This window comes from Phyllostomus hastatus, unplaced genomic scaffold (genome assembly GCF_019186645.2).
Source record: "Phyllostomus hastatus isolate PE091 unplaced genomic scaffold, TTU_PhHast_1.1 phas_scaffold_93, whole genome shotgun sequence".
NCBI classification, from domain to species: Eukaryota; Metazoa; Chordata; class Mammalia; order Chiroptera; family Phyllostomidae; genus Phyllostomus; species Phyllostomus hastatus.
In genome coordinates this window covers 41,468,986-41,491,578 of record NW_025334042.1, presented here as the reverse complement: position 1 = coordinate 41,491,578, position 22,593 = coordinate 41,468,986, and the positions used below count along the sequence as shown (strand labels likewise).

Here is a 22,593-nt window from a genome sequence, read left to right as displayed (position 1 = left end):
CTTACTTCAGCAGCACTCTGGTGCCCCCTTGTGTACTGTCTGGGGCCACTTGGCATAAGCTATAAGGTAATCAGCAGCTGGCTGTTTCTTGTGCTAGGCTTATAGGTGCCCTATCAAGGCCAGACTGTGAACCAAGGCCAGCTACTGTTAGTAAGAATCCTGGGGCCACTTAGTAAGGCTAGTGGCTCACTGAGGCCAGCTGCTGCTTGTTTGAGAGGATTTTTGAAGATCAGAGGCACGTGTCAAAACAAGTCATTCATATGGAAAAGCCATTGTTAATCACTTGGGTGAGCCAGTAATTAGGGTGGGGCAGAGTTTCAGGGAATCAATAGTGCGAGCCAAGTTGAGTGAGTCTCAGGTATTGTGTCCTCTGCACTCTGTGGTTTGGTGTAGAGAGGGCTCAGAAAAGGACCAATGGCCTCTTCCAGCAGTTCTGTCTTGGAGAAAGCTCTCCTCTAGCTGTTGCCCTGATGTCAGACACTTCAGTTCCTCCTTGCATGCCTCAGGTGCCTTTCAAGCTGCTGCTCTGGTGCTGGAGCTCAGCAGGAGTGATTCCAAGTAAGTTCTTATGGCCCCTTTAAGAGGAACTGCCTGGGAATCCAGAAGTTTCTTCCACCAACTCAGTCTCCACTGGTTTTTGCAGGCAGGAGCCATGGGGACTTATCTTTCTGCCACTGGAACCCTGAGCTGGAGGGCCTGGTATATGGCTGGAAATCTTTGCTCCCAAGATATCCCTCCCAATTTTTAATTGTTACAAGTGGGTGTGGGACCACCCCATTCCATGTCCCCACATCTCTGTGTCTCTGTCCCTCCTACCAGTCTGGACGGATTTGGTTTCTTATTTAACTCTGTGGTTGCAGGACCCTCATTCCTAGTTCTGAGTGACAGTTGTGCTATAGTTCAGTTATGATTTTGGTGTGGTTGTACAAGGAAGTGAGCTGTGTTTCCCTAGGCCACCATCTTGGAGATCTAGCTCTTCTACCATTCTCTATTAATTTCAATTTGGAGAAATTTCACACTACGGCAGTAACATCCAAGCTTCCATAGCTAGTAGACTGTAGCACTAAGATTCAAACCTCTGTCTGCAGTCTGCTTCCAGGGTCCAGGCCAAGCAGAGCAAAGACAATGGTCCAGGTACAGAAGGTCACCACAGGGGAAAGCCCCAGGTGCCTAGCAACTAACAAAATTGGGGAAACAAAGACCTCACCCCAAGGGTAACATTTCCTCTCCTAGCAAACCCAAATGATCATGCCTATTTATTCTTTAGGATTATAAATCCTAAGTAAATCTTTAGTGCCATTATAATAAAAAATCAATTGCTATCGCAAAACCCATTGAAAATCATATTTAATAGTTAAACATTATCATACTTATCCTTTAAAATTTTTTGTCTTTAATACACAACCATATAATTTTTAAAGAAATTAATAAGTCCAAAAAGTGACACAAATACTTTTCCATTTCATATTATAACTTATAAATTATAATTTATAAAATTTAAAAATTATACTTTTTAAAATTTATTAAATCATTTTTTTCAACAACTACAAATGAGCAACAACTTTTGAGTGAAGCAAAATACTAGGTATTGTGTAGTAAGTGAGAAAGACTAAAATGGTCTAATGAGCTAGTGGGGAAGAGAAATCTCACATTTGTACACTGTAGATGTATGTTACCTTTAGACAATAGAAAACCACAAAAAAGATATTTCCTGGGGAGCTACAGGGTTAGTTTCTTAAATATATCATTAAAATATTTAATAATGTTTGTAGGACACAAGAAGAGATTACAGAAGATGTAAAAGCTGTTTCAGAGACAATACAACATTGTAGGGGAGAAAACAAAAGCTTTAGACTAGGATTATGGTAGTAGCAGACAGAGAAAGGAAGAAAGATTTTCTACAAGAACTGGTGGTTTATTGAATATAAAAGAATAAAGCTAAGGGAAAATTCAAAGATGAAACCCTGGCTTTTGGTGTAAACAATTGAGTGTATGGTTGGGCCATTTTCTGTCACAAAGTACACTATAGAGTAGGATAAGGTTCTTGGGTGAATTATAATTTAATTTTGGGACTTCCTGTTGGAGGTTTAAAAATTCAAGAGGGGATATTGAGTAAGTAATAATAAAAATGGTCTAGGTTGGAGTCATTGACATATGGTTTAAATGGTCATTTAAACCACAATAGGTATAAAATAACTGGCAAGGGGAAAATAACCGAGAAGAAAAAAAATCTCTGACAAGAGTCAAGTGGAAAATGAATATTAGTCCAAACGAGTTTTTGAGAAAAAGCAAACAAAGAAGAACTGAGAGAACAGTGTCAGAACATCCAACATAAGACAGAAATCAACTTTAAAATAAGAAACATAGTAAATAGAATCAAATGTAGAGATAAACAGACACTGATAAATGTCCGTTGAATTTCCTGACATGAAGCTTACTGATGAACTTAATGAAAGTCATTTTGGAGAAGTGATGCAAGAAGTTTGGAATAACTAGTAAAATTTTGAGGAAAGGGTCTAACAATCTGACAAGATGATTGGTTATGGAGGGAAAAATAAATTTAAGACCATGTATAGGGATGGAGTAATTGCTGATAAAGAAGACACTGTTTAGCTAATAAGAAAGACTTTAGCATGCTAGTATGCATATAAATGATTGACTTCAGAGGAAAATAATGATGAGACAGGCAAGTAAGTCTTCAGTAACAAAAGGAATATGAAGGGGAATATTGACTTTAAATTGATTCATGAAGCTCCAGTCATAATTGAGGTGAACTTATTTTTCTATCACAGGCATTTTATGAATCAACACTGCCCTTGGATTTTAATGTCATGAGCCTTGATTAAGTTTTAAATTACTCAAGGAATTATTTAATTTGCTAATTTAAGGAGAAACACTAAAACAATCGTTTAGATTTATTTATCGTATTTCCTTCTTGCAAGCTTTTACTACTAATTAATCAAATAACTTTTTGTTTCCTCTTATGCTTTTTCTAGGAAAATTCCATTCTTCTTTTACAATATCATTAAGGAGCTAGTTGGAACAGAGTCAAGCCTCTCAGTTACATAAGATAAAGAATGGCGTATTGTTGGAAAACAGATCTAAATCCCAGGGAATCACATGAAGAACGGCATGAGCACCAGGAATTGCAATCCGTAAATCAACCCCTTTTTCCCAGCCAACCCAGTCTGGGTTTTGATCAGCTAGTAGAAGAAATCAATAATAAAATCCCACTCTACCAGAGCGAAATTGAAGAAAACACTGTTTTTGTGCCCAGTTCACCAAACTGGGACTCAAAAAAGCATTCATTAGATGGAACACAGCAAATAGCCTTGAATGAATTCAATTCTAAAAGCTCAGAACTCTCTTGTCACCAAGTTAGGGAAACAGCCATAATTGGTTTTAGGCCCTCTGTGCTACCAAATCCTCAAGACACAAATAAAGAAAGCTCTTGGGGAAATCCCATAGGAAAACATTGTGGTGCTGATGATTACAGAGGCAATATTTTAGCTCCATCATCTACTAGTCTGCATAAAATTAATTCACAAAAAGAAAATATTTTAGTTCCATCATCCACTAGTTTGGATAAAATTAATTTACAGAAAGAATTGGAAAATAAAAATCATACCTATCATATAGGATTTAAAAGTAGCATTCCTTCTATACATCCACCCTTCTCATCTGACTTCATGTCAGAAGAAGAGAATAAAAGGAACAGAACTACAAACACTGTGGAGTCTCCTTTCATGCTCTTTAAAGGGTCCTTCCTGCCCAGGGTGTGGGAGCATTCGTGGCCAAAGAACACAGAGGTATGTGTTAGATATATTGTCCTAATAATATAAATATGAATCATTTAATAATATGCTGGATTAACTTAGTGATGAGGATACCTACCTTAAACAGAGAAATGTATTAATATTATATTTTAAAATTATTTACTAATTCTGTGTTCCTAAATTAATTTTTTTCTGAGAAAAGAGAAATAAAATTTTATAATATATTTTTAAAGTTCCCATTTCACAAATATAAATAAAATGTTACAGTACTTACATTCTGTTGGATAAAAATACCACAGTTGGAGGTTTGGATAGAAGTATTTTCTTATCATATCATGTTATTATACACACACAGAAACACATTACACATCAATTTCATTACATTTAGATTCTGAGTCACATTATCATGAATTAAAACTTTATTATTAGTAAGAGAAATTTCCCTTTACTCAGAGGCTCCTAAATTATACTGTTGGCAGGCAGGTTCTATTGGGATCATTCCAAGAGTAGGAAATTAAGTAATTATTGTGCAATTCATCCTAATGATTTCATTAGTAGTTTTCCAATTGTTTTGGTAACTATAGATTTTCTTGTGCAATATTTGAACTTTTCCCTGCTTATGCCAAGTCTTCACACAAGTGAAATGAAGTAAATGGTACAAAGAAGAAATATTATTGCAGCTGTAATTCATAGGTTGAGGCAAAATGATTCTTCATTTATTCAACAACAATTTACTGTATTCTTAAAGTATACATGATACACTAGGAACAACAAATCCAAAGAAGAAAATACATGATACCTGATGTCAGGAATAACATATTACTCAAATTAATTTGCAAACACAAAAGGAAGGTAAGAGCAAAATAACAGAGAAGGTGAGTTCACAGAAGAGAAACAGCTAATTGTGTCTGAGGCACTTGTGGAAGAGGGTAGCACATCAAATGATCCAAACTGAAAGGTGGTGGATTTTAGAAACATCTACTATTGATCTTTAAAACATAACAAGTGCTAAACTTTCCCTTACCACTGAAAGCAACTATGAAGTTAAAAAAAATATATGAAGTACATGATTTCAGGCATTGAACACAGTCAGTATAGGACATCAATCCTTGAGAGAAGGGGAAGTATTGGTCAAAAAGGCAGGGGAGAAATAGAAGAACAAAATAAAATAGAAGAAACAAATATCATCATGGCCATCTATGGATTTATTTTTTAAATCCAAAAATATCTATAAATATATTAAATATGAATAGGATAAGCATTCCAAATAAAAGGGAGAAATCATCAAATTAAATATAAAAGACTTTATTACTGTTTACAAGGGACAAACTTAAGACACAAAGGCACAGATAGGTTGAAAATAAAAGAAATAAAAAGATTTAACATTCATCCAGCAAAAGAAAGTTGATGTGGTTATTAATACCAGCAAAAGTACAGTTCAATGGAGAGTAGTATTGAAGAAATAAAAGTGTCATTTCATAATAATAAAAAGGTCAATCAGAAAGACAATAAATTCAGATGTACATGTACCTAATAATACGTTCAAAACACATAAAGCAAAAAATTAGTTCTTTTAAAGTTTATCATCTACCCACCCTGACAACCATTTATGGATTCCTTCACAAGAAATAAAACACATGTGCATATAAATATTTGCATATTAAAATTAATAGTTCTTTACAGTACTCCAAAACTTAACCCATATGTCCATCAATGGGGAAGATAGATAAACACATTGTGGATGTTTATATGCTAGTATACTGTTCAACAATACAAAAAGTGAACTATTGATATGTGTGACAACAACAGTAAATTTAAAAATACATGTCACTTAACTGAAAGAAGCCAGAAACAAAAAAACACAGATACCTACTCTATGGTGATAGATCTCTGGAAAACTGTAGTTACCAAATAGATGTACAGATTGACAAAAGGAAATGTGGGGGAACTTTCTAAACTGATGAAAATGTTCCATATGTTAATTGGGATATTGATATAACAGTTGTACACCTTTCTGAAAACTTAAATTATATATTTAATATTCATGCAATTTTCTATATGCATCATTTCATTAAAAATGGAAAAATAAAAACAGAATGAATCTTTAAAACAAGATAAAAATATAAAACTAAATTCATCTTTTCACCCCACCAACTAAATTAATTTCAAAATTTTTATTTTAAGCCCCTAGATTGTTCCATTCAGCTAATTGAAGTACCTCAAGGCAGTAATATGAGTCTGGCCTCCTTTTGTGACAAAGTAAAAAAGTAAGTGTTGCTATTTCACTAAATTTTGAAATTTATGTGCCTGCATAAATTTGTCTATTTTAACATCATTGAACTGATTAATTTAGCATATAAGATGTTCTATAATCTTTAACAGTGAAAAGTATAAATTTATGAAAACTTTGTTCATTAATCAACTTATGGCATTGTTTTTGTTGTTTATAGTCAAATAAGTTTTTCTTTTTTTAATTTAATTAAAGTTTTATGTTTCATAAAATTTTAGGCCTACCCTTGCTATTTGTTGGTAGTTTAAGTTGATTTCTTTCTTATTCTCATTGTTCACTCATTCATTATTTAACAACATGTTATTCAGTCTCGATGTATTTGAATTTTTTCCTTGAGGCTGGTTTCTAGTTTCAAACCAGTGTGATCTGAGCACATGCTCGATATGATTTCAAATTTTTTAATTTGTTGAGCCTCACTTTATGCCCTATCATGTGGTCTATCTCTGAAGTGTGGTTTCATGTGCATTTGAAAAGAACATGTATTTTGTTTCTATGGCATAGCATGTTCCATATATATCAATTAAGTCCATTTGATGTAGAGTGTAGTTCAATGCCACAATATCCTTGTTGATTCTTTGTTTAGAAGATTTTCCCATTGTTGACAGTGAGGTGTTAAAATTCCCTATAATGACTGTGTTGCTGTCGATATCTTTCTTGAAGTCCTCCAAGATTTCCCTTACATATTTAGGTGCTCCTGTGTTGAGTGCATATATGTTTACAAGGGGTCTATCCTCTTGATGGACTATTTCCTTAAGTAGTATGTAGTGGTCTTCTTTGTCTGTTTTTATAGCCTTTATTTTGAAGTCTGATATAAGTATTGCTTCCCCTGTGCTTTTTTCATATCCACTTGCTTGGAATATTTTTTCCCATCCCTTCACTTTGAGCCTGTGTAGATCTTCTGTTCTAAGCTGCATCTCTTGTAGACAGCATATATGCAGGTACTATTTCCTTATCCACTCAGCTACCCTATGTCTTTTGATCGGTGCATTTAATCCATTTATATTTAAGGTTATCATTGACAGTTACTTATTCACTACCATTTATTCCATATCTGTGTTCCTCTCTATCTGTCTCTCTTTCTTCTCCTCCTAATAGCAATCCCTTTAGCCATAGTGCTGGCTTTGTTGATATGTACTCTTTAAGGATTCTTTTGTCTGGGAAGCTCTTTATTTCACCTTCCATTTAAAATGAGAGACTTTATGCATTGAATAGTCTTGGTTGTAGATCCCTGTTTTTCATTACCTGGATTATTTTGTGGCAATCCCTTCTGGCTTGTAGTGACTCTGTTGAGAAATCAACTGAGAGCCTTCTCCAAGCTCCCTTGTATGTTACTAGCTGTTTCTACCTTGCCACTTTTAAGATTCTCTCTTTGTCTTTATTTATTTATTTTTTATTTAAAGATTTTATTTATTTTATATTTTGACAGAGGGGAAGAGATGGAGAAAGAGAGGGAGAAAAAACATTAATGTGTGGTTGCTTCTTGCCCACCTCCTACTGAGGACCTGGCTCACACCCAGGCATGTGCCCTGATTGGGAATCGAACCACTGACCCTTTTGTTCACAGGCTGGCACTCAACACAGTGAATGACACCAGCCAGGACCTTCCTTTTGTCCTTCAAATTTGCCATTTTAATTATGATGTGTTTTGAAGTAGGCTTCTTTGGGTTCATCTTGATTGGGACCTTCTGTGCTTCCTGAACTTACATGACTTTTTTCCTTAACAAGTTAGGAATGTTTTCTGTCATTATTTTTTCAAACAAGGTTTCCACCCCTTGCACCTTTTCTTCTCCTTCTGATATTCTTATGACATGAACGCTGTTACATTTCAAATTGCCCTGAAGCTCCCTTAAACTATGCTATTTTGGGGGGTCTTTTTTTATTTTGTTGCTCTGCCTGGGTATTGTTTTCTACCTTGTCTTTCAGCTTGCTGATTCAGTCCTCTGCTTCACCTAGCCTGTTTTTGATTCCTAGTATTGTATTCTTCATTTCTTCCTGGTACTTATTCATATTCCCTATGTCCTTTCTCATGCTGCTAAAGTTCCCACTACATTCTTTGTAGCCCCCATAAAGTTCCTTGTAATCATCACCTAGTTCCTTGAGCATCCTCATAACCATTATTTTGAATTCTGTCTTATAGCTTGCTTGTCTCAATTTCAATCAGCTCTTTTTCTGGGGATTCCTCCTTTACTTTTCATTGGGAGTTATTTGTTTGTCTCCCCATTTTAGATGACTTTTCTTATTTGTTTCTGCATCTCAGATTGCTCTGCTTTGACTGCCTGTCTTTGTGGGGTGGCCTTCTGGGGCAGGAGTTTTGTGGGACTCAGTGGTGTGGTCTCTTTTATCTCCTGATCTGGATGCTTTAAGGATTACCTTTATTCAATTTATGTGGGCTCTCTTTTTGTACTTGGGCATTGATTATTGATGGATCATTCATTGGTGGGTTCTCCCCTCCAGCTGGCTGCCTGGGAGTTACAACCCCTGCCACATCTTGTGTGCTGCTGTACAAAAGCTGGTTAACAAAGCAATACTACCTAGAAAAACTAAACCAATGCCAGAAAAAATACATCCCCCCCATGACCATCAGCAATACCAACAACAATGAGCAAAATTAATAAAGGTAGAAAGAGATTAACACTATCATAAGATAGGAAAAAAGAATATCAGATGGGTAAAGGAGGGAGAAATTATTTTGAGCAGGAAGAAGGAGAAAAAAATAATAAGAGTAGGGAATAGAGACAAGACAAAGAATGGATAAAATAAAATTTAAAACATAATGAAAATAGAGAAGAACAATGGCAAAATGGATTAAGAAAAGGGAAGAATATGAGTTCTGAAATAAAATTAAAATGGCAATGAACCAAAGGGAGCAAGATTGCTGAAAAATCACAACAGAGCCAATAAAAATGACAACTGAGCAAGAATTAATAAAGGCAGAAAGAGAATAAGAATAATATACAAAAGAGAAAAGACAATATGAGATGTCTACAGTAAAGAAAATGATTTTGAGAAGATAGGATGAGGAGAAATAATAAGAGTAAGGAATATATTCCAGGCTAAGAAGAAAAAAAATAAAATTCTGAACTCAGATAAGAAAGGGCAGGAGGAAGGCAAAATGGATTAAGACAGGGGGAGAGTAACCTATGAAATTTGAAATTTAAAAAATAGTGAACAAATAGGAGTATAGTTGAAGAAGAGCAGCAATAACCATAATATCCACACCAAAGAAGTCACAATTTAAAGGTGGAAAGAAAATAAGAATAAGAAGGGGAAAATGGAAGTGAGTTGACTAAAGGAAGGAAGAACACTTTTCCGGGGACAGAGGGAGGAGAAATAGTCAGAGTAAGGAACAGGAACAAGGTGCTGCATGGGGGAAAATAAAATTTACAGTGAAAATAAGAAAAGGCAGGAGAAGGTAAAATGGAGTAAGACAAGCTAAGGGTAGAATGTAGGATTTGAAATAACAATGAAATAAAAAATAATATAAAATCTAAATAAAAAGAATAAAAAATAAAAGGCAAGGAATATGAATTGGTTGGAATACACTAGAAGCAAAAGAGGAGATATTAATAAGCTATGTAAAATAAAGAAAAAATAATGCAACTTCTGAAGAACATGGTGGGATTCACCTCAACAAAGTTAAGTGTTTGCCTTCTGTCTTCTCTTTCTGGATCCGTCTCTGGATTTTTATCAGCTCAAGGTTCCTGGTGGGTCATCAACTTTTGGCAGCACTGCCTGTATGAACTTCACCTACCTCTAAAGGGGCCTTCTGTTGCAGTTGGGAAGGTAGGGCCCCCGGGTCTCACCAGGAAGGTGCTGTTCAGTCTTCTGGGAAAATTGTGGGTGTTTTCCCCCTGCCCCTGCACCACCTGTCTTGGTCTGTCCAAGCTTATCTCCAATAATGTACAGTTTCTGATGAATGAGCTGGACCACTCTGTGTAAGAGGGTCAGCTCTTTACTGCTTGGTGCTGACAGTAGCTCTGTGTGCAAGCAAGGCTGGGTAAGGTCCTGATTCCCCCTTGCTGCACCAATTTCTGATCTCCCTGCTTTGCTGGCCTCAGTGGAATAGGGCCCTAGGGACCAGTGTAGTCTCCCTGACAGAAGTTCAAAAATGGGCCCTTCAGGCATTTGTCTTTCTGTCTTTCTGTTGCAGAAACACCCTTCAGGGGATTCTTGAGCATATTGTACCTATTTTGCAGAATTTCCCTGCTGATGATGCTTGCCATCGCACAGGAGGTGGGGGTGTGTCTTTCCCTTGCTGGAGGTTTGATCTCCTGCCAGGGAAGGGAGCTCTGGCTGACTGTAAATAATCTCAGGTGCTCAACCTATCTTCCAGTTCCCAGAGCACTGATCTCACAGCAGACAGAGACCAAAACTCTACTCTGCACAGCCTCTGCCCTGCCAGCTGCATGAGGCTGGGCTGAGACATCCCCTTGCTGCGCACCTTTCTGATCCCTCTTCCCAGCTGCATTCAGTGGAAGCAAACCATGCCCTCAATCCTTTATGCTTGCTGGCAGAGCAGCTGTTCACAGGGTCCCTACACAGTATGCCTCAGCTCCCCTTTTAAAAAGTCTCTCCAGGCACTCCCACTGCAGCAGTGAATTACTATCTGGCTTTCTGTGCACACCACCTCTCCAGAAATACCAGGAGACTCTCATAGTCACAAGTGGCCACAGCCATCCCCCTTTGTCTGACCCAGGTGCAGATGGAATCCCTCTTTCTCTTTGGCACTCTCCCAGTTGGCATTTGCCACTGCAGCTATAGATGTGCTGCTCACTCTGTGTGTGTATAGCCTGGATCTCCCCAACTTTGGGTGTCCAAGTCGGTCCTGGCTCAGGCCTGGGAGTTCTCTGCTCTGAGAGGGGAGGGAGCTGCAAGGCTGTGATCTCAGACTACCACTCCACAGCTGCAGGTGCCATGCACGGGGTATCTCTTCAATTTACAAAATCTCCTTAGTCTGTTGTGAAGTGTCTTCTGTACTCCTTGGCTTCCAAACTTCACATCAGCTGAGATTCTGTTGAATGTTCAGTTTATTTTTTGGAAGATCAGCCAAGTATCGAGTTGGGGGGCAAGAGCAAAGTGGTCTCAGCTTTCAAATAGTTGGTCACCATCTTTTCCTCCTTCATCTCTCTCTCAATAACTTAACATTACCTTGAACAAGATGCCAGAATTTGAACAAATGTATGAGTGTTTGTCCATTGAAGAACAATTTTTTTCACTAGGGATATTGCCCAAAAAAATCACTGACCTTCTTTTAACTAATCTAAAAATAAACTTCTTAATATAAAGGTAGATGCCTCTTTCAAAGACCAATTTCTCATTAGCAATTAAAATGTATATAGTTCTGTCCCTTCAGTTGCTAAGGTTCCTGAATGTTTTGAAAAATTAATAGATTTGCATCTGAGATGTCTTCACTTTTATCCATTTATAGATGCTTTAAATATAATAAATATATAAATAAACTTTATTTATTAGCTATAGCAGCATCCTACTAAATCATCATTTGGAATTAAAGATTTGAATCATTTATTCAATTATTAATTTAAAAGCTATTTGAATGCCTAAAACTAGTTCATCATGAAATATTCAAATATAAACAAACAAGCAAACAAAAAAGCAAAGTTCCTTCCCTAAAGAACTCAACCATATTAGAAGAACTGAAAGACACACATACAAAAATGCAAAACAAAGCAAGTAAATTCATAAAAATATTCATCTTTAATTTTTTTATCTGGTTCACAAAAGAAAATTTATAATGCCTATTTGCAAAAAGAAAAGTCATAGATAGACAACAATATAGTGAAATACGGTGATTACCAGAGGGAAAGGGAGTCGAGGGAGGTAGGAGAGGATATAGGGAGGACAAATGGTGATGGAAGGAGGCCCGACTTAGGGAGGTGAACACACAATACAATATACAGTTGATGTATTATAGAATTGTATGCTTGAAAACTATATAATTTTATCAGCCAATGTCACTCTAATAAATTTAATTAATTAATTAATTAACTATTTGGATTCCTAAATTAGGGTCTTTAAAGATGTAAGTATCAATTCTTCAGGAATATGCTACTGTAACAAGCCAACAAGTAATACCAGGAACCTGACACTTTAAATCTAAAATATGGTATAGCAATTCCCCCTTACCCACAGATATATATTCCAAGGCCCACAGTGGGTGCCTGAAAGTACAGATAGCACTGAACCTATAATTCTCTTTCTTTTCCAATACATACGTACTTTTTCACTTGAAGGAATCACTTTATGGCTTCTCTTTGTCATACCCAAATTGCCAACATCATCTTCGCTTTGGAAGCAGTATTAAGGCCAATAAGGATTACCTGAACACAGCACTGAGATACCCAGCAGTCGTTCTGATAACCGAGAGGGTTACTAAGTGCATAATGGGTGGATGCCCTGGACAAGGGAATGACTCCTATCCCAGACAGAGGGAGCAGAGCAGTGCAGCATTTCATCATGCTACTCAGAGGATGCACAAGATAAAAGTTGTTTATTTCTGGAATTTCCTGTTTAATATTTTCAGACCATGTTTGACTAGGGTAACTGAAACCACAGAAAGCATAACCACAGTCAAATGGGGACTACCATAGACATAAATATCCTTAGTTGTGCAAACAAACTAGTCAAATAACTCTCCTCTGACTATAAAACTACTATAATGGAAGAGCCAGGATTAAACTCAAGGCTTCTGGTTCCAAGGAGAAGCTATTTTGCAATTCTCTAGTTCATTTGAGCAAATAGTAATTATTCAGAATGTATAAATGACTTTTGAGCTCAATTTTCTCATGTAAACTTCAAAGATATATAAAACCCAAAATTTTCAGGGAAAATGGACAGCCAAAATGGTATTTACCAAACTGATAAACAAAATTTATTTACCAAAATTCTTATATCAAGATGAGTCACTTCTAGCTTTAAAAATTTAGTCATGAACAAAAACCAAGGGAAAGTGATCAAGCTTCAAAAGCAATGTGAATAAAGCAAGTAATCATTGTACAGAGTGACTTGTATGTGGTATGAATGAAAATGTATCCTTAATTGCTTCAAATGAGGTACCCCTGGAAGAACCTGAAGATCAGCTCTTTGTGGTAATTTTTGCTGTTATAATCGTTACCAATCTGCCCTAATAGCACTGTGCCACGAATCAGCTGATGACTGTTTCCATCATTTAAATCTTCTATAGGAAACCTTGCATGTAGTTCCTTAGCTTTTCCTAAGTATTATTTTCCCATATATTTTTCAGAATCAGAGAAACATACCATGCAGCTAACATCGATTCCAATTCGGGGAAGATCTGGAGCACTACTACAGCATTTCCATATCAACTTTTTTCTAATACTAAGTTTAGTATAAATATTTTTATCGACAACTCAACACAACTACTTCATTTGATGCCACATGGTAAGCAACCTTGCAAATAAGCATAAAAATCTACATAAAGCCGGTATAGGCTGCATAGCCTTGAGTCCACTAGGAAAATCATTAAAAGTATTATTATTAGCTAGTAGTATTTTGTCCTGAAGTGAAGTAAGAGGAGAACAGCTGCAAACATTTTGTTAACATTTGTTTAGCTATTGTTTTTGGAGAACTTTCTTCACATACCTCAACCTAAAATACCTTATTTTCTTGCTATAAAATAATAGCAAGTACAGCAAGCATATAACTTGCTTTTAGAATATTAAAAGCAGAAAACAAATTTCAAAGATTCCAGATAAAAATAGTATATGTAAATGAAAATGCATTAGAAACAACTATTTCATTGTCATATAAATAAGTCATGAGGTAAAATAGGCTTAGGTACATAGAACCATGTTAGTTAGCCCATTATAGACCAGCACAATCACTGATCAAATGGACTCAAAATCCCTGGGAATGGGTCCCAAGTTCTGTATTTCAGGAAATTTACTAGATAATTCTTACTTCTCTGAAGTTTTATTTTGAATGCCTTTAAAGTTGTTTAATATTTTATTTCAGAGTTATAGTCAATTATTTTTCAAAATATCAGTTTTTTTAACAAAATTTAGCTGCTATTAAATAAATTTCTACATATCAAGTATTGATTCTTGACAAATCAATAATGATTTATTTATGACCCAATAAATATTTTCTCACTGACTTATTATTGTTACTATTATTATTATTACTATTGGGCTGTTTCTTACTCTACTGCAGGCTCTGAGTAGAGGTGAGTACAAATATAGCAATATGTTGGAATATTAATAGGACCATCTGGTAGGAAACTAACAAAAACCAACTCTCGCTGGCATAAGCAGAAAAAGAATAAACATTTTTAAATAATATAGGAGTTTCTTACATAATTTAAAAGCAGGAATTCAGCAAAAATTTGCAAATATACTTAAGGCACAGATAAACAAGTAGTCCAAAATTTCCTTATGCTTCTCACCACATCTTCTCTCTGTATAATTGCTTCTCATGTTCCACTGCTTTCTGCTGACTCATTTCCCTTGCTTTTCCAGAACATATGAAAAGCCAGGCTCTCAAGCTTCACTTCTATTTGGCCAGCTACCTAAAGAAATTTCAATCTCTCTGTTGGATCTAATTCCAAATTTCTAAAAGCAGGATTCTGATTGCATATCCAAGATCAGAGGCTCTGCTACTTGATCCAATCAGAATGGCTTGGGTCAGGTTGGCTTCTGTTGCTGCAGAAGAGAAAGTAATTGTGAACTAGGGAAACCACTCCTGTTCTTCCAATTTACAATATTTAATTTCCAACATCTCTCTCCCACTCTCCAGATATTCCTTTGTTGTAATTGGCAAGCCAGAGTCTTTTTTTTTTTTACTTTTATGAGAAGTTGCAGTACAGTAATTAGGTCATTGAGTTTAGTGTTAGAGATGCATGGTGGTAAAGAGGATGTCTGTATCCTCAAAGATATTAAAAGTATTTACAAGGACAAGGAATAGGAGGAAAGGGTGAAGTAGAGATGAAGGAGGAAGAATTAGAAGAGAAAGGACATTTTCCTTAAAATTTACAGTGTAGAGCCCTGGCTGGCGTAGCTCAGTGGATTGAGCGCGGTCTGCGAACCAAAGTGTCGCGGTTCGATTCCCAGCCAGGGTACATGCATGGGTTGCAGGCCATGACCCCCAGCAACCACACATTGATGTTTCTCTCTCTCTCTTTCTCCTTCCCTTCCCTCTCTAAAAATAAATAAATTAATTAATTAATTAAAAAATTTACAGTGTAGCATATGCCATTGTTGGAAGGAACAGTTTTTCATTTTTCCTCTTTCTATTTACATTTGACGGGGGGCTGCCGCTATGGTTTAATTGACAATAGACAAATTAACAGAGAAAAGACAAGGCTTATTCACACCTGCACAGGAGTTACTCAGTAATAAATTACCTGCTGAATACCTAGAGGTAGAGGTTTTTATATCAAGTTAATATAGAAGTGTGTGTGGAGGGTGAGAGTGGATGTTTTGTGGGAATGCTTTAGAGCTTTAATAGAATAGGATGGAGGCTTATATTGTTTTTTTTTGTTTTGTTTTGTTTTTTCATTCTAATGGTAGGCAGTCTGTCTCCTTCCTGGAATTTGCAGAAAACTAGCTCAGAACAAAGAATGGTAGCTGTATTTTAGGGAGCATCTGTTTTAGTCAGATAAGAGAAGGTAAAATAATTTTCAAATATTTTTACTTTAAAATAATTTTGGTGCCAAAAGTCTGTGGGAGAGGAAGAAATTTTTCTCTACCCTTCTAGGTTCTTTTGGCTGGTCTAATAATCAAATCTATGTGAAAAAGAGTAAGAGAAAGTGAACACATTTGATGGCATACGTACATATGAGATCCCCAAATACATGAGAGAGTCAAAGACCCCATGTACATGATAGCTTCAGAGACAGAAAGTTAAAAAGATGTGTATATGATCCTCGGAGCTAAGGATGAGTTGAGGCACCTTGGGGCTCCAGAGAAGAGGAAAGTCATTCACAGTACAATGAAACAAGCAAATGATTGGTAAATACGTGCTTGCTCTGTCCTATATGTAGGTCATCAAAAGTCATACCTGGCCCAAATTTAACTCTTATTATGGGCGAAGCCCAAATTTAAATTCTTTAAGGAGAAATAAAAGTTTCTCATGTCCCCCATGGTCTTGATTATCATCAGCTCAAAATAATTTGCATGCCAAAGTGGCACATCTTGGAATACCCCGAACCCTTCAACTGTACTCCCCTCACAGCTTTGTATTAGCATTTTACTAGTGATACAGAGATTCTATAAAAAACCAAAGTCTGAATAGTGTACTGTCTATATAAGAACCATCCAAACACGCAGAGAATTTTTATGAGTTTATTTCAGCCCAACTGATGACAATTGCAGGGAAGCAAAAACCTCAATGCATTGAGAAAATGCTCCTGAGAATGACAGTCTTGTAGTTTATTTTCTACATTAGAATTGAAGGAGGAGGCATAGAAGAGTTGCATGAAATCCACTGATGATAGATTAAGGGGCAGGAGAAAACAAAACAGAGAAACCTCTGACATTAGATAAGTAATAAAAAGGAGAGACACATAATTTGTTTGGAGGGTACAGGGTAGTTAATAATTAACACAGCATATAAAGATGGTATTTGGGGAACAAGATAACAATGTGGTGTTCTGTTCTGGTGTGGTGGCTGTGCCCTGAGGGATCTGAAATGCAGATTTCTCTGACATTTCAAAGGTATGTCATTTTTGATGCAGAAAGACAATAGACAGATCCATTGACTGATCGTTGTTAAGGAAGCTACAGACCTAGGACATGACTACTCACTATGACCTGCTTTCAGTTAAGAAGTTTTATGTTCAGATCATCCTACGTGGTTACTCTTGATCTCTGAGCTTGCAGGGCCTGCCATGCTGGCCCGCCCTGAGCTTGTCAGGTTTAGTACGTGGCACCTTTTCTGTCCACGGTATCAAAAATGACTTTGATAAAAGATAGAAGCTTTTGCAAAAACTTAAGGAATAATAGAATTTAGATAGTAAAGAGGACATAGGTAAGGAGTTTTCATCTCAAGATCTCAAGAGAACTCTGTTTTCCCCAAAGTGAGGAAATAGAATCCTTCCAGGAGACCAGGACTTGAACAAGGAATTCTCTGTTTCACAATCTTTATCTATAATTGTGATGAAGTTAATTCCCGTGTCCTTATTTCCAACTCCAAAGTCATTCTAGAGCCAGTGTGTTTACTTTCACTACTTCATAGCTTTAGATCATGCACAGATAGAACTATTATTATGAGGTCATCTAATCTCCAAAGTATTGGAAGTAGAAGTCAGTTTGTAAAGATTAAAGGGGTAATTGAAAACTGTTTGCAGAAGTTATCTGTTATTATAACAGAAGAAATAATTACATGAAGAAGAAGAAAGAATTTCCATTGATAGTATAAACCTCAGTCACTCTTTAGCTATACATGATCTGCTACTGATTCTATCTTCAGACAGAGTCCATAATCCTCAGAAAGTCTGCTGTTCTACTGGAGTTACCAAAAACTGTTTGTAAAACAACCTCAATTGTAGCCCAGTTCAAAGGTCTGACTCAGTCCACACAGTTCAGAGTTTCAAGAAGTAAGATGTGCAAGGCAGTTCTCTGGACTGGCAATTCAAGCTCTATTTTGAAATGGTTCCACTTATTTCAACTTTTACAGGGAGATAATGAACATATAAAAGAAAGGGGCTTTAACTGATGGAATTGGAGCCCAGTGTAAGAAAAAGAACATTGGAGAAGTAAGATTTAGTAAAAAGCAGTGGTATTTAACATCTCAAAAGCGATGTAAAAGAATACAGGAGGATGCATAAGAAATTAGATTTAAGGTGCACAGTACTATAATTAAAGAATCTCAAATAGGCCTTAGCCTTCTACATATAGTCACCAGATTGAGAATAATTCCATGTCCTGGCTGGCGTAGCTCAGTGGATTGAGCACGGGCTGCAAACTAAAGCATCGCAGGTTCTATTCCCAGCCAGGGCACATGCCTGGGTTGCAGACCATGGCCCCCAGCAACCGCACATTGATGTTTCTCTCTCTCTCTTTCTCTCTCCCTTCCCTCTCTAAAAATAAATAAATAAATCTTAAAAAAAAAAGAATTCCATGGGATGGGAGGCTACAAGAAACTGGGAAAAGAATTATGTTGGCTGATAAAACAAAGGCACAGGTATAAAATCTAACTTTAAAAAAAGCCACAGTACTTGTTGACTTACGAAATGGATGAGAAATTTAACTCACATTGTTAATGGTTGGCTTCAAAGAGAAAGGTGATAATTCAGGCTTAGACATGCTAAAATTGAAGTAATAATAAAGCATCCAAGGAGTAACATGAATTAGGTAGTAAGACATATGAAAGCAAAGAACAGGAGAGGAATAATAGGTAGAAATTGGATTATGAAGTCTTTGATGTACATGAAAAGATGATTGTGGTGAAGTGATGAATTCATGGATGCCCCCTATGGCATAGGGGATGCAGTCCTAGAAACAGGAGAATCAGGTTAGTTAAAGTGAGCTGGTGTGTTGAAGACGTTTTCCGGTATCATACACTGGCAATGCTCTCCCTTACTTGTCAAAGCCCTTACGGTCGTGATTTTTCCTATGGCCATATTTTTTTTCAACTTCCTTTCATACTATTTCATTCAATATTTCCAAGCAGCAGTGTTTAAGATACTCTCTCCCTGTCAAAGTATTTCCACAATCCATAATTCCCTGAGATCTTTACTATTTGTTTGTCCCACCACATCTTTAATAATGTCTTGATCTACCATAAAAACCTACATTTTGAAATCTATCATTGTACTCTTACTTTTTTTTTCATTGTGGCAGGTCCAGCATATCATTTATGCTACTATTTATTAGCCATTTTGTATCAAAAATCTTTCCTTACAAACTTAAAGTTGTGTCAGTAAAAGAGCCACAGCAGGGTAAACACATTACTTGCCAACAAAACACCACTCAGAGAAAAGCAACTGAATGTTTTAGACACACATTGTAATAAGTCAGCATGGCTGTGACTACTATTAAATAGCATATGCATGTAAAATTTAGGGGGGAGGAGATTACGGAATGTAAATATAAAAGAATAAGGCCCTTTACATTTTAGTATGCTTACGCTCAGAGAATGTAGAAAAGGAAACCACATGTTCATTAAGGTTATTATAATGTTGCCCAAGGGAGAACCTTGGGTGACTCCTACTTGGGAAAGGAAGAATCAACTTTGCAGAGTTAGAATCATTAAGAGCACAGTCTTTGGAAATGATAGATTCAGTTTAGACTCCTGGCTTGTCATTTATCACTCACTAAGTAATCTCTTTGGCATCTCCCAAGTCCCTAAGGCTAACCACAGCAGGATATGTTTTATGCACAGTTACAATGTACCAAAGATTTTAACATCAAAAATACAGTACCTAGCTCTATTATATAATATGAAGACAGGCTAATAAAAAAATGCAAACAATATTTTTCAAAAATATCTCCAAATCTAATGAAGCCAATAAATGAGATGCATTTCATTTCTGTTCCTCTTAATGGAACTAGACTGTTACAATAGGTCATAATTGTGCATATCACTTTTTGTGCCCCAAAACTTTTTCCTAGCCAACACATATGATAAACTCGTATTAACTTTTTATTATTCACCTTTTTTTTAGCTAATTGTCTTGTCAAGGACCTAATTTCAGAAATTCTACATTTTTGCACAAGTGTCCAGTTATTCCACAAAGATTGTCTTCTAAGTATATGTGGCTATGAAGAATTCTTACAGAAGTAAGTAGCTTACAAAGGTAAATTTTTATCATTGCAATAACCTATGTCAAGCTGCACTTACTTTTTTCCCTTTAATCAGACTTTGTACAACCACTGTACCCTCCTGACCAGAATAATTAAATCAAATGTGTCCCCTTTAAAGTGAATTGAAAATGTTATGAGTTGTATTGACAATCTTATTCTTGGTTCAATTTTGTATTTGGGGTGTCAATGGCAACATATACTTGATTGACCTGTGGCTAGGGTGACCAACCATCCATCCCAGTTTTCCCAGGACTTACGGGGTTCCTAGGACATGAGACTTTCAGTTTTGACACCAAAAATATCCTGGGAAAACCAACTAAACTTACCTGTAATAAAGCTTATTAGTGTTGATCACAATTTTAAAAAATAAATTATTTTATAATAAGTAATTTTAAAAATTGGAATGATATTAGTATGTTGATTAAGTACTGAGTTTTAAAAATCATATCGGGTTTGAGTGTGATAAAAAAACTTTTTTAAAATTTAAATGATTTAAATGTTAGAAAGAATAATAATGAACATTGTGCATATGAAAATAAATTATATCAATATACATAGGCTGTTATATTCAAATAGTAAACAAATCCCTGATATACACATACCCTTCAATTTCCATTAGGGAATAAATGACTATAATCAATCTATACTAATACTTGGCAACTTTATCATTTTAATAAAAGCCAGATAAATAAATTTTTAGTAACATTTGAATAAGGTAGTAAGTTTAAAAATACCTTTCTCATTTCATTATTCAGGAAGCTTTTAAAATCATGAGAAAAACCTGTTCTCAAGTATGACAACTGCCAATACTTATTTGATAGAAACCACAATAGCTGTTCATCCTGAAATTCTTTGAAGACCTAACTTGAAAATATAATAGGACTGTAAGAAATTAAATGTTTTTTCTGCCAATGCTGCATAGTTCTTATAAACAGGAAAGAAATACAGGATAAAATGTTTAATAAGGTGTATTGCCATTTACATTTTCTCTTTGTGTTTCTATGAGTATCTAAAGATTGGCAGCATTCAATGGCTAGGCAGCATCTTCTACCAACAGACATAAGGTTTTAACAGCGTATTTGAGGAGCAAAGAGAAACACTCCAGTGATGCAATCTTACACTGAATACCCATTCATTAAAATTCATCTTCTGAATGTGCAAGTCTCTGAATATACATCTGGACATTGGCTGATGTCTAATATTTGATGCAAAGAACAAGAAACTTTATTAAGTATATCCATTTAGTATCATCAGGAGGAAGCATCCCAAAAGCAAAAGTATTGAAGAACAGAACTTTGGAAAAGTATAATGTGGACCTTGACTTACGTAAAATTTTGAAAGGATAAGTCATCCACAATTAGATGGTTAGTAGTTGACTGCTGAAAATGGTGTGTATGTCATTCCACTCTTTTTCTTTGTGCTAATACAAACATAATAGATTTCTAAAATGTTTTCATGGTCATCTATTTCTATTAAAAATTCATTTACCTGGGTTTTAGTAAAATAAAAAAAGTTGCCAAGTATCAGTATAGATTAATTATAGTCATTTATTTCCTAAAGGAAATTGAAGGATATGTATATATCAGGGTTTTCTTACTATTTGAGAATAATAGCTTATGTTTACTGTTATAATTTATTTTAGTAAGCAAATATTCATTAGTATTCTTTCTAATATTGAAATCAATCTGATTTTTTTAAGTTTGTTCCTATGCAATCTATCTATAAATATGTCCTTAAATATTTGGAAATCTTCACAAAGTTTTTCTATGTCAGGAACACAGGTAAAGCATAATAAGTTAATAATGCAATAAGTAATAATTTAGTCACCAACAGTTGTAGTACCACAGTTCATCAGGAGTATTTCACTAGATTTTATTGTAATAATAATAATAATAGCCATTGATCTATTATACAAATCAGTTACATATAATGTATATTTACCATAGCATGATTTCTAACAACAACAAAAGAAAAAAACAGCACAAGAAAACTAAATTTCCAATAATACTCCCAATAATGGTTAAATAGGTCATGAACATAATTTTATTATAATATGGCATAGAATTCATAGATTAATAAAATAGTGCATCACACTTTAATATAAAATATATCATTGCTTTTAAGGGTGACAAAATACCTTTATAAACCATATTTTAATATATTAATTTTTGTTAAAATAAGTATATTTCTACTTTAAATATAAGACAAAACTCTATACCCTAAAATGTTAGAGTAGTTACCCTTGAAAAGGACTATAATACAGATATTTATTCTTTTTTAATTTATAAAACTTCGACTATGAACTTGCTTTTTTGCTATCAGGAGGATAAGAAAATAAGTTATTTCTTTGGAAAAAAGCACTTAAATGACAGTATAAATAATAATGTATGCTTAAAGCAAGTTAGAAAGTAGAATAAGGAGACCATTACTGAACTTATAAAAGATTGATAGAGCTTGAGCTAAAGTCTAGCTAGAGTATCCAAACTTTTGGCATCTCTGGGCCACACTGAAAGAAGAAGAGTTGTCTTAGGCCTCACATTAAATCACAAACACTAATGAAAACAAACAAAAAAAACAAATCTCATAATGTTTTAAGTAAATTCACAATTTTATGTTGGACCTCATTCAGAGACATCCTGAGCCGCATGTGGCCCATGGGCCACAGGTTGGACACCCCCGGGCCTAGGCAGTGGGGCTAGACAGGAGGTATTGGCACGAGGGCATGAAAATGGTGGGATTCGTGGCA

General features: G+C 35.5%; 1 protein-coding gene across 3 annotated transcripts in view; it reads left to right on the top strand.

The window, feature by feature from the left end:
• PIK3C2G (phosphatidylinositol-4-phosphate 3-kinase catalytic subunit type 2 gamma) overlaps positions 1-22,593 on the top strand; it is a 264,442-nt gene that overhangs the window by 9,742 nt on the left and 232,107 nt on the right. For all 3 annotated transcript variants that reach the window (XM_045830120.1, XM_045830119.1, XM_045830118.1), the window contains exons 2-5: positions 2,997-3,809; positions 5,961-6,043; positions 13,328-13,485; positions 19,709-19,823. In XM_045830120.1, the coding sequence (XP_045686076.1) occupies positions 3,078-3,809; positions 5,961-6,043; positions 13,328-13,485; positions 19,709-19,823 (1,088 nt within the window). In that variant the 5' untranslated portion in view covers positions 2,997-3,077. The remainder of the gene's footprint in view (positions 1-2,996; positions 3,810-5,960; positions 6,044-13,327; positions 13,486-19,708; positions 19,824-22,593) is intronic.